The sequence below is a fragment of the Felis catus genome, chromosome D1, assembly GCF_018350175.1.
Source record: "Felis catus isolate Fca126 chromosome D1, F.catus_Fca126_mat1.0, whole genome shotgun sequence".
Classification (NCBI taxonomy): Eukaryota; Metazoa; Chordata; class Mammalia; order Carnivora; family Felidae; genus Felis; species Felis catus.
In genome coordinates this window covers 105710777-105723153 of record NC_058377.1, presented here as the reverse complement: position 1 = coordinate 105723153, position 12377 = coordinate 105710777, and the positions used below count along the sequence as shown (strand labels likewise).

Here is a 12377-nt window from a genome sequence, read left to right as displayed (position 1 = left end):
GCCTATCATTTCCGCATGTCAGCTGTCAGAGCAAGGATTCTTTGAGAAGTTATGTCCTGTCCAGAGGGGCACACCTCTCTGGGGATGGTGCGGCTGGGACAGCTGAGGAGTCCTGATTGGACCAAAGCACCGTGTCTCATGAGCAGTGGCCGATGGCTCCCAAGGGCCATCCGGGCCCAGGGCTGCCGCCTCTGCCCTGCCCCTTGTCACCAAAGGCCTCCTCTCTCCTCCCAGTGGGCCAGGAGGGTTTCTGAGGGTCCCACCAGAGGCCTAAGGAACTTGCCAGGGCACTGACCACCTCTGGGGCTCGAGGAGCACGCTCAGGCCGGGCTGCCCTGCTGACCCTTCCTCTGGGGCCTGGCACCCTGCACGTGCCCAGGCCACCCAGCAAACTGATACTTTTCACCAGGGTGGCCACCTTGCTGGGAGTGTGCTCTCCTCTCCGCAAGGACTCGGCCTGCTGTCCCCCCTAGACAGCTGCCTGGCCTCTCGGGAGTGGACTGGCATTTGACATGGTGTGTGTGTCGGGGGGGGTGGGGAGGTGCCTTGTTCTGGGAGACAGCCTTTCCCTCAAGGAAGCGAAGAAGATGCCCAGGCAGAGTGCTGGGCGAGGAGCAGGGACCCAGCTGTTGCCACCGAGTGGCCTCAGGCCAGGCCCTTCCCTTCCCGTCCCAGCCTCACCTGTGAATGGAAGCTTCCAGTCTTATCATCACTCAGGGCCTTGAATGTGAGGGTGTCATGACTTTGGCAGGGGGTGGGGATCCGACCCCCATGATTCTCTCTGCCAGGTCCGGGGACAGGAGAAGCAATTAGGCAGAGAGCAGGTATGGGCGTCCCCAGCTTCTTGCCCCAAGGGTAATACGTCAGGTCAAGGACGGTGTGGTGGGAAGGAGTCACAGAGAAGCTCCACATGCCCACCGACCTGAGCCGAGGTTTAGCGGGTGCCCTCATAGCCCCAGCGTCCACCTAGCCCATCAGCCGCCCCCCACTCCCACCCCACCACCACTCTCCCCTTCCCCAGGAGCCAGGCTGTCACAGGTGATGAACCCCGGGCTTCCAGCCGGGGGGGTGGTAGGGCCACCTGGGACACAGGGGACCACACCCAGCCTAGGCAGGAGGTGGAACACAGGCCCAGGTGAGAGGGATGGGAAGTGTGTTCCTCAAGGTCTTTCAGCCTCAAGAGCCTCTAAAGGGTCTCCCAGAAGGGCCAGGGCAAGGGCTCGCAGGTCAGATCACTGTAGCCCGGTGCCTTCAATAGACAAATGTGGCCCAGAGAATAGGGGCAAAGGACTCCCCCAAGGCCACTCGGTGGGTCTCTGCCTCCTGGCTCAGGCCTCCTTCTGCAATCCTGGGTCCTACTGCAGTGTCCCTGCACCCACTGGGGACATACACACACCCCACTCGGGACACCTGGCTGTCACTGCTGGCTATACTGAAGTCATGGGGAAAGCAAGAGGGGGACGAGGGTCTACTCTGGAGCCCTCCCCAGCCCTGCTAGGAGATGCAAGGCTAAATGGGGAGCCCCCTGAGGTGCTGGCTGTGCTGAACTTCCTGGCCCTTTCCTGGCACACCTGGCTTGACCTGCCAACTGAGCCCACCCAGAAGCGGGGGAGCAGAGCAGCATGGGAGGCAAACTGGGCAAGGGTCCCTGGCACATCCCTTTGGACTTTTCCCAGGCGTGGGACTCAGTCTCTGCCATTGCCTCTGAGCTGGTGGCCCTGGACTGAGATGGCATGGCTGTCTCCCCAGGTTGTGGGGACCCAATGAGCCACGGCACGGGCCACAAGACGGAAGCGTAGGTCTCCAGGACTTTCCAAAGCCCCTTCTGAGAGTTTCTTTGCCCCCGGGACTCTGTGCACCGACCAGGAAATGGGGAGAAGGGAGTCTGGCAGAAGCCAGTTGACTGGTGAGGTTGTGGGCAGACAGCTGGTCTGAGGATAAACTGGGGACAGAGAGGGGGATGGCAGGAAGGTGGCCTCGGGCTCCTCCTCCTTGCTGCCCTCCAGAGACCTTCCAGAAAGCCTCCTGTGGCTCCGGTGGCCACGTCTGGAGTTGGGTTTGTGTGAATGCACTTAAGGGGAGGGGAGAGAAGTTCTCTCCAGAACAGAGGCAGCAGGGGGCGGAGGTGGGGTGACTGCAGTTGGGGAGGGGACAGGGAAAAGGCCACCTGTGTCAGCACGAGCCTCCTCCCTGGTGCCCCGGACCCTGATTGCAAAGCCCCTTCCTCCAATCCCGACACCCTGCCCAGCGTTAACACTCATAAAGTCATCCGCTGATCAAGAAAGTGAGAATAAAATTACTTTTATTTCCAAAAAATGTAGGGGGAGCAGGGAAACAACATGGTAAAAATTAAGATCAGTTCCCTATGGGTCCATTCTGTCTCTGGGGGAGGGACAGCTCCTTGGGCCTCGCGTTCTCAGTGGGGGGGGGGGGGGGGCTCGGGCCCACACTGCCATGGCAAGCCGGAGGTTTGTCACACTAGGGGCTGGTCCCCCCCCGGCTGGCCAGAGCTGGGGGACTACAGCCTTCCCCCAAAGGCCCCCACTTTGAGCTTGCTTCCGCTCCCCTCCCCTGACGCTAAATATTGGTTAGTGGGTTAGATTTCCGAATGCCCCAGGCCGGAGGCCTCCTCCCTCTCACTTCCCATCCCCTCGGCCACCTGGCCTCCAGCCCCAAACGCCTAGTTGCAGTGTTTACTCGGCCCTCATTAGACCTCCCTCCCAGTCCCCCCCGAACCCCCCCCACCCCCGCCCAGCTGCTCAGGGTCACCTCCTCCGGGACTGCCTCCCTCTGTGCCCCCACTGCCCCCCCCCGACGACAGCAGTGGCCCCAGCAGCCCCCCGCAGTCAGGGCCACCGTGGGCTGAGTGAGTGAGCCGGGCTCAGCCGACTGCGGGGCCTGGGGAGGCGGTGAGGGGCAGGTGGTAAAAGTTGTCACAAGGCCCAGCCCTGCTGCCACCCGCCTGTCAGAATGTACCGTATAACAAAAGGTTAAAAACACCAGAAGATGGGAGAGTGGAAGACAGTGTGAGCATGTCCACACTGGCAGCCCCAACTCAGGGGAGGGGCTGCGTGAGGCCTCCCTCGGGTGCCCTCCTGCAGCTGGAAAGGCCCGAGGCCACTTGGCCAAGCGGAGAGACTGGCTGGAGCTGCCTGGCAGGTGAGGGAGCACTTTGGAGAAGGAAGGGGTCGATAGCTCCAGAATCTTAGGTCTCCCAGCCCGAAGAGGGTGGGCGGGGCGCAAGGCTGATGCTCCTGGGACCTGACAGGACCTGCCTGACCTGGCCACGGGCCCACCTTCAGGACCGCCCCCTGGGACCCGAGGTCACAGGCCCTGCGGCTGGGAAGACATCGGGTGGAACAGCACAAGCCCTGGGTCAGAGGGTACCGGAGGGGCGAGGACACTTCCTGGGGCCCCGGGGGGGTCTGAGCTGGCTGTGCTGCTCAGGCAAAGGCAGTCGGGAGGCGGGCCAGGACCCTGGACATCCGGAGAGAGGTGGCACCGGCAGGGAGGCCCCGAGCACCGGTGGTCCCAGCGTGGGCTGGGTGGGAGACGGGAACGAGGAGGACACAGGCTCCCTGACACCGGCTGACACAGGCGGCGGGGCCTGCAGGGCCGGGGAGAGCATCGCGCCCAGCGAGGACCCCGCCCCACGGACCCCAAGAGCATCTGAGGCAGAAGAGGAGGCGTGAGGCCCAGAGGCCAGGCAGCAAGGCTGGGGAGGCGGGTGTGTCGCGGGGCCGCATCTGTGGACCTCTGGCCCGACAGAAGTTTAGGGGCAGGAGGTGGGGGCTGGGACGGAGCACCTCTCTCTGCTCCTGGGGTTGGGGGCGGGGAGGAGGGGGGAGGGGCTGCCTGACAAGAGGAGGGCAGCCCCATGAGGGCGAGAAGCGAAGGGAAAGAGGAGAGGGGACACGAGAGAAAGACCAAAAATGGGGTCTGTGGGCCAGCGTGGACCCCGGCCTCGCGGACACCCCTCGGAACAAAAGCCCACCCCCCCCACCCCGTGGCCAGCACTCCCACCTGCTCCCCCTTCCCCGTGGGCGCCCCAAAGGCTTCATTTGTGGAGGTACGCGTCCAGCCACAGCTGCCCGGACTTCTTCAGGGACCTGGGAGGAGGAGGGGACAGTCAGGGCCCAGGAGGGGCGGGGTCCCCCACCCCCACCCCCGCCCCCCACCCAGGAAGGACAAAGGGAAGGTCCTCAGCCAGCCCAGAGAGAAGCCAGGCCATCCCTAGTAAGGGAGGTGGCCTGGTGGGGACACCTGCTCTGGCAGGGCGCGACCCCCTTGCTGTTGTCAGTCCCCAGCTGTCAACAGCTGGTCTCGGCCCTGGGCCCCAGCACCCGTGGCCTCCCCCCTTACCTGATGATGTCCTGCAGGGCCCTCAGCAGTGGCTTCTCCTGGTACTTAATGCCGTGCTTGGCGCACAGAGACTTCACCAGCGGGGCCACCTTGTGGAAGTTGTGCCGGGGCATGGTGGGGAAGAGGCTGGGGGGAGCAGGGCCAGGGTGAGGGCTCTCCCGCTGTGCCCCCAGAGGAGCCGGCACTCGGGCGGTGGGGCCCAGCTGGGCCTCAGCTCCCCTGTCAGCAAAGGGATCGATCCCCCTGCCCTGTAGGCTTACAGGATGGAGGGAGGCCGCCGGTACAAGCTCTCGAATCACAAAGCTTGGGCCACACGTGAGGGGTGGCCGTCCCCGGTGCAGAGTGAGCCCCTCCCTGACCTCAGCTGCAGAGCTCGGTGCTCTGGAGGGAGCCTGGCCAGGGTGAGGGAGAGAGGTCGCCCCGAGGTGCTGCCCGAGCCCGAATGGGGCTGGTGGCCTCCTCCCTGTGCCACCCACCTTCCCCGCCGGCCCGCCTGCCCGCCCGCGCTCACTGGTGCTCGATCTGGAAGTTGAGGTGCCCGCTGAACCAGTCATTGAACAAGGACTGTTCCACGTTGCAGGTGGCAGCCAGCTGCAGAGGGGAGGGGGCGAGAGGCCAGGAGCGGAAGGGAGAATGAGGGCTTCGCCTCCTTCCCCCCCCCCCCCCCCCCCCGAGGCCCACCTCTCCCTCTCGCACGGCCCCGCCTAGAGACCTCAGCCCTCCCAGTGGGAGGCCGCAGGCAGCCCCAGGGAGTCCCCACCGGGCGCACGGGGCAGCCGAGTTCTGGAGGCCGGGAAACAGACCCGCACACGCCGGGGGGCCCCGGTGACCAGCTCCGCTGCCCTCACCTGGCTGCTGAACCAGTCACGGTAAGGCTCGCAGTCGATCTCCATGACGATGTGGTTCATCTGCGTGACCCACACAAACCAGTGGCTCTCCAGGAACCTGGAAGACAGTCCGGCTCAGCGCAGGAGCCGCGGGGTCTTGCTGCCCGTGGGGCCCAGCCGTGGCAGGAACAGAGCCTCTCCCCTAGCCACAGACGGCCCGGGGCAGGGGCGGGGGCGGGGGGGGGGGGCGAGCCACGGCCCTTGCCGAGGCGCCACGTCGTGGGGCCCAGGGCAGGAAGTGGGGAGCTCTGAGCCCTTCCGCACGGGGCCCCCCCGTGTCGAAGCCCTGTCAAGGCCAAGCTCAGGTACCTGATGAAGTTGAGGAAAAGGACGGCCCCCAGGATGCCATAGAAAGGGCTGTAGGTGAGCAAGAAGCGAGCGTAATAGCTGACGGCCCAGGCCAAGTCCTGCACGGAGAACGAGATCAGATGTGGGACAGCCGTCCTCCCGGGCGCCGCATCCTGACCACACGTGTGCCCACAGCCCCTGACGCGCCGCACTAGGCAAAGGTGGCCTCAGGACGTGGGGCACCAGGCCCGCGGAGGATGCGATGCTTGCTCGCACAGGGCTGGTGGCCGTCTTTGTTTCCGGGGAAATGCTGAATGTGTGTGCAGCAGGAGGGGCCTGGGTGCTTTGCTTCAGGGAAAGAAACAGGGCGGGGAGCAGGAGACGCCAGCCAAGGAACAGCCCCTTTCTGGTCCCGGGGATTCTGAAGGTGCATATAATGCCCCCCACAGCTGCCCTTCAGCCGTGTCCTCCCACTGGGACCCGGGATCTCCTTCCTTGCAGGACAAAGGCCAGCGACACCGTCCGTCCTCCACGTGAAGGCCCTCCCAGCAGCCTCTGACTCTGCTGGTCCTCTCCACACACTTGAGTCTCCTCCTGTCCCCTCTCCCGGCCTGCCCCTCGCCAAGGTGACAACAGCATCGCAAGCTTGCTTGTCTTCTCTCACTGGGCAAGTGCCTCCCTCGGCTGTCCCCACTGCTCTACCCTCCACGGCAGCCCCACGGGTAGGCGCTCTGTGGAACGGGTCCTTCTCTCTCCACTGCCTCGCTGCAAACCGACCCGAGTCCGCATGCCTCCCATCGGTCTCCTGCTTCTCCTCGTGCACCATGGCAACCAGAGCCACCTTCTCAGCCCCGAGCAGAACCTGTCTCTCCCGCAGAGCTCTGCAGGATCAGGGACCACTCTCTCTCCAGCCACCCTGACCCAGCTTATTCCCGCCCCAGGGCCTTTGCACGGTTTGCTCTCCCCCATCACTTTTCCTCTCCAGAGACTCAGCGCGGCCTCTAAGTGGGGCTGCCTGTGTGAGTCCCATCTCCACCATTGGTTCTGTATAGCTGTGGGTGACTCATCCAGCTGTGCCTCTGTGTCCTCATCTGCGGGACAGGGAGAGAACCTCCCACCGAGGTTGGACGTGGGTTGACCACGTATTACAACGGTAAGTGAAGCCTGCAGGTATAAGCTCTGAACGACTCCAATCCAGTCCCTGCACACTGTCACCATGGAGATCTTCCTAACACGCAACTTGGATCATGACATTGCCACCCCCAAAGCCACCACTCGCCCCGTCCCCCACTAGATAAAGGATAAACCCTAGCCTCTGGGTAGGGCGCATGGGCCCTTCACATGCCTGCCCACCGACCTGGCCTCCTCATGCAGCCAGTCCCTCGACCTGGCCCAGGGTCTGCGTCCAGGCTGCACCCACCTGGAGGCTCCTTCTCCCCCTGTCTGCTTGGCCAACTCATCCTATGTCTGACTATTGTTGTTGTCGTTGTAATGTTTATTTTTGAGAGAGACAGAGTGCAAGCAGGGCAGGGGCAGAGAGAGAGGGAGACACAGAATCTGAAGCAGGCTCCGGGCTCTGAGCTGTCAGCCCAGAGCCCGACGCGGGACTCGAACTCACGAACCGCCAGATCATGACCTGAGCTGAAGCCAAATGCTCAACCGACTGAGCCACCCAGTCCGGCTAGGCTCCTCCTTGAATGCCTCCTATCAGAGGCTGAGTTGGGTGCTAGGAGCAAAAGGAGGTCCCTCACCAGCCCCGCGTTTGGATGGAAGGTGACAGAAGCATGGGGAGCATTGGGTGGGGTCCTGACACGATCCTCGGATTTAGGAAAGGCCTTCCTTAGGAGGCAGGTGCCTGAGCTGGGCTGGGACAAACCAGAGGGCAGCCAAGCAAAGAACTGTAGGAGACATTTGCAGAAAGACGACAATACGAAAAAAAGCCCAGACAGGAGAGATGGTGGGGTGCGCGGGGGTGGGGAGGTGAGCGGGGGGCAGGGGCTGGGTTTATATGCAGATCTTACGTCCCATGTGCTACAGCCCAAGTGCTCGCCGTGGGGGCGGGAGACACCACCAGGTCCCGTCTGCCTTGGGACACTGACTTCTACCTCTCGGGCAACAGAAAACTCCTGAGAGGTTTACACATCGGAAGAACACAGTCCCAGTTGAATCTTAAAATAGATCCCTGCCAACTGGAGATGGAGGGATTAGGTTATTTCGGTAGCTGAGACAGGAAATGATGGAGGCTCGAAGCAGGGCCCCCAGTCCCAAGGAGGAGATACAGATTCCAGAACGATTTAGGAGGTGGAGGCAGGTGCATCTGAGGACTGGTTGGTCGTGAGGAATCCCGGCTGGTCCCTGCACTGGTGCCATCGGCTGAGCAGGAAAGGCAGAGGGGAGCAGCTGGGAGGCCAGGAGGGCACGACCTTGGGATCCAGCGAGGGGTCTTGAAGGCGGTGGGAGAAGCGAGCATTCCGGGTTCCGCTCCAACTTTTCCATCACGTTCATTTTCATCTCTTGTGTGTGTTCGTGGTACAGTAGAAAGTATGTGTATATTGGGGCTGCCTGGGCGGCTCAGTCTGTAAAGCGTCCGACTTCGGCTCAGGTCATGATCCCGTGGTTTGTGGGTCCGAGCCCCGCGTGGGGCTCTGTGCTGACAGCTCGGAGCCTGGGGCCTGCTTCGGGTTCTGTGTCTCCCTCTCCCTCGGCCCCTCCCCGACTAGCGCGCTGTCTGTCCCTCAAAAATGAATAAACACTTTTTAAAAATTAAAAAAAAAAAAAGTACATGTATATGAATGAGGCGGGTGCCTCTTTCTTTTTGTGCAGAGGGACACATGACCACAGGACCACTGGCGTCAGGGGCAGGGAAGCACGGGGAGGAGAACCAACAGAGGTAGGACGCGGACGCGGACGGAGAGAATCTCAGGAGAGAGTGGCTCGTGGCGTCGGACCCAGAACCTCCAGGATGTGGTGACGGGCAACATTGCCGGAGAGTAAACACCTCTCTCCTTGAAGCTCTGACTGACAGCGTCTCAAGCCCTCCCCTCCAGGCCAGGACTTCTCATCCCCTACACGACCGACCGCCTTTGGGGCTAACTCTCCACCGTGGGGGCCTGTCTGTCCCGTGCGTGACAGGACGTTTAGCAGCGTCCCCGGCTAGATGCCCACCAGATGCCAGTCGCACTGTCTCCCCCGAGTTGTGACCACCAAAGATGTCTCCAGATATTGCCAGCTGGCCCAGCAGAACCGCTCCTGCGGCGGACCACTGCCCCAAGCCCCTGCAGGACACAAGTCTGTCCCATGCCCTGTGCAGTCATGGACCCCAGGCGTGGCCCTGGATCTTAACTGCCCTGAATCCCCAGCACCGGACCTGACCGCAGTCAGTTCCTGTTTTGTAGAAGGAGCCCGAGGCTGGAGGCCGGTCCCTCTCACCCAGCTTGAACCTGACTCCCCAGCAGGGTCAAGGGCAGGGCCCTGAGGTCCTATCATATTCCCCTGGTTCTGCCACCTGATCCCATTGAGGTACGTAGCCTTTCCTGCTGTCCTTATCAAGTACTTTGTCCCTTGGGGAACAAGGACGGTAAAAAAAAAAAAAGGAAATATTCAGGCAGGAGTCATCTGCCATGAAAGCTGGTTAAAATACCCCCAGCAGCTGGGGTGCCTGGGTGGCTCAGTTGGTTAAGTGTCTGACTCTTGATTTCAGCTCAGGTCATGATGTCATGGTTGGTGAGTTCAGGCCCCGCATCGGGCTCTGTGCTGACAGCACCCAGCCTGCTTGGGATTCTCTCTCTCTCTCTCTCTCTCTCTCTCTCTCTCGGGATTCTCTCTCTCTCTCTCTCTCTCTCTCTGCCCCTCCCCTGCCCCTCTCTCAAAATAAACAAATAGACTTAAAAAAAAAAATACCTCCAGCAGCACCGTGAAACCCCACACGGCAGGGCTCAAGTTCCTTTTCAGCTGTGTGATCCCTTCCAGAGCCCCGGGTCCCCAGGGGAAACAGCAGTTTCCGCAGGCGGGAGGTGTGGGTTCAAATTCCCACGGTTTAACTGACCCAGAAACTCCAATCCTCCAGCCTGTGCCATTTAACTCATAAACCAGGGTAAAACAACATAATGTAGGTGGCCGCGCTGAACTGTTCCTGGAACACGGTAAGTACTGATGAAACGCTCGCTTCCGGAAAAATATCATGTCCCAGAAGCGGGCGGTACAGGTTCTGCCAACACAGGGCTGGCAGAGACTTCCAGAATCTACTGCCTCCCGGACCACCCCAACGCCTCCTGGGTCCGAGCCCTGGACCTTAGCAGAATCAACAGGCGTGGCCCCTGTCGCACAATTTCAACGAGAGAGGTTAAGGCAAAGGACTCAGAAGCCGTTCAAATGCTATAGAAACAGGAGGTAGTATTTGAGAGAGACTGGGGGCTGATGTAAGGGGAGAGCACAAGGCCTGGGTTCTAGTGCCAGGCCCCCCCTCCCCCATCGGTGTCACCCTGGGCAAGTCCCAAACTCTCAGAGTCTCAATATTCTCATTTATGAAACTGGGTTAAAAACAAAAAAAAGACCAGCAATACCTACGTGCGCCTCCACTTGGCCTCCAGGGCAGGGGCCCCGTCCCAGTCCCAGGGAGCCATACTCTGCCACAGTCAAGGCTCTGTCAGTGGGGATGGCTCCATCTGGGTCATTCTATCAACCTTGTACATAGAATCACGCCTGCACGTCTACGTAAAGCCAACGGCCGGGGCGTGGGCCGCGCTGGACGGCTCTCTCTGGACGCAGAATCTGGAGATTCTGCCAAGCCCGATGTGACAGGCTGGATTGTGTCCCCCTAAAATGCGTACGTTGAAACCCTGCTCCCAGGGCCTCCCGTGAGCTTGTCTGGAGCTAGGGTCGCTGCAAATGCCATCAGCTAAGCTGGGGTCCACAGGGTGGGCCCTCATTCACTGTGACCGGCGTTCTTCACCAAGGGGAATCTGGACACAGATACAGGTGCATACAGGGAAGACGATGAGAGACACCCACAGGGGACCCGGCTGTCCACAGGCCAAGGAGACTGGCCGGGACCAGGTCCTCCCTAACAGCCCTCGGAAGGATCTACATCCCCAACACCCCACCTCTGGCTGCTAGCCCCCAGAACTGCGAGAGCGACCCCTCTGTGGTGGGACACAGCTGCCACTCAGTCTGTGCTCCTTTCTTGCGCGGCCGTAACAACCGGATGCACCTGTCATCTGAGCCAGCGCCCGGCGGCTCTCCGTTCACCACGCGGAGCATGGTGTGCCCTGGCTCACGGGGTCTCGGGGCTGCACGGGAGGCAGTGGCCGGAGCGGTGGACAGGTGGCCCGAGTCTGGCTCTCATCACGTCGCCTTTGGGAACTTTCCGAGGGAGCTCTGCAAAGGCGGTGGCCTCCCACTGCCCCCACTGTGTGTGTGTGTGTGTGTGTGTGTGTGTGTGTGTGTGTAGGGGGGAAATGTGTGAGGCTGGGGCGTTGTGGTCTCCTCAGTTCCTGGGAGCCTCAAAGGAGGTTCTTTCCTGAGAGTGACAAGACAGCCCCCCCTCCCGAGGGGGGACAGGGCAGGCCCCTGGGCCCACCTGCCCCTGTGTGCCCCCCACACCCTTGGCCAGCTGTACCCCTTGACTCACCACCCAGTCTCTGCGTGCGATCATGGTCATGATGATCTGGTACTGGAAGTACACAGGGATGAGCAGTGGTGGCCCGACTGCGGGGAGAACAGAGGTGCTCAGAGCCTGGACGGTCCGGGGGCGGGAGTCGGGCCGAGCCCTGAACGGGGGGGCCCAGCCCTGCAGCTCACAGGCAGAGGTGGCGACCTGTGCCCGAGGAGCAGAGGTGGAGCAGACACCCCCCACCCCCACCCCGCCCTCCCCTCCATCTGGGACCCCCCCCCCCGAGTGCGGGACCCTGGGTCTGTGCCCCATCCGTATCACGGGCCAGGTGCCATCTGCTGGGGATGCCGTTTACTGCCGGGGCCCCTCCTGCTCTAACAGGCTTGGGGGCTCTAACAGGCAAGGGTGTCGGGCGAGAGCGGATAGATGGCCCTTGTGGGGTGTGGTTGTGGGGTGCGCCCCGGCACTCACTCAGGAAGAAGTACTCGTGCTGGTGATTGTAAGGTAGGTATTTCAGCTTCTTCTTGCCGTACTGAGGGGAGCGGAGAGAGCATGAGCACCCATCACCCCCAGGCTCCGGCCGCCCGTGCCCCCCCCCCACCGCTCTGCGGCCACCGCCCCTCTCCTGTCAGTCTGCACCCTGGGCCCCCAAAGCTGAGCCCCTCTGGCCCTCGGGGCTCCTGGCTGCCCCGGCGAACAGTGGCCACCGTTTCCTCGGGTTCGCCCGGGCTGAGGGTGCCTGCCCCAAGCTTCACCCCCTGCAGGCCTGAGCTCACCCACGCCTCTGCCAGCCCAGGAGGCTGGTGCTTCTGAGCACCTGGGTCAAATCATTGCCCAAGGCCACACGGAAAATGGGCCCAGCTGGGATCTGGCCCAAGAAAGCTGACTCGGAGCCCACATGGCAAGCCCTAAACAAATGTTTGTGGAGTGAGTGCGCAACTGAATGACTCACATGGGGACCCACAGAGGGAGCTCCTTGGACAGCCTCCACCCCTTTGAGGGTGAGAAAAGCTCTCGGGGCATCCCGGGGAGCTCCCCAGAGCCCGCCGCAGCCGGGAGAACCCAGGTAAGGGCCAGGGGAATTGTTAACAGTCACCGGGGTGGGAGCAGCTCCTTCCCTGGAGCCTCCTGCAATTTTCAAAAGCTAATCACTTTCCCCAGGAGGATGCTTTTCTATTCAGGGTGCCGGCAGGCCAGGGAGGCCACGCCTAGCCACCTGGTCCCAGCCA

General features: G+C 62.1%; 1 protein-coding gene across 2 annotated transcripts in view; it reads right to left on the bottom strand.

The window, feature by feature from the left end:
• Nucleotides 1-3418: 3418 nt before the first annotated feature.
• FADS2 (fatty acid desaturase 2) overlaps nt 3419-12377 on the bottom strand; it is a 32661-nt gene continuing 23702 nt past the window's right edge. The window contains exons 6-12 of one of the 2 annotated variants that reach the window (XM_023239925.2): nt 11620-11680; nt 11167-11243; nt 5559-5656; nt 5211-5307; nt 4874-4953; nt 4363-4488; nt 3419-4109 (exon numbers count right to left, since the gene is read on the bottom strand). In XM_023239925.2, coding sequence (XP_023095693.1) covers nt 4058-4109; nt 4363-4488; nt 4874-4953; nt 5211-5307; nt 5559-5656; nt 11167-11243; nt 11620-11680 — 591 coding nt within the window. In that variant the 3' untranslated portion in view covers nt 3419-4057. The remainder of the gene's footprint in view (nt 4110-4362; nt 4489-4873; nt 4954-5210; nt 5308-5558; nt 5657-11166; nt 11244-11619; nt 11681-12377) is intronic. The other variant, XM_023239927.2, reaches the window with a different exon arrangement.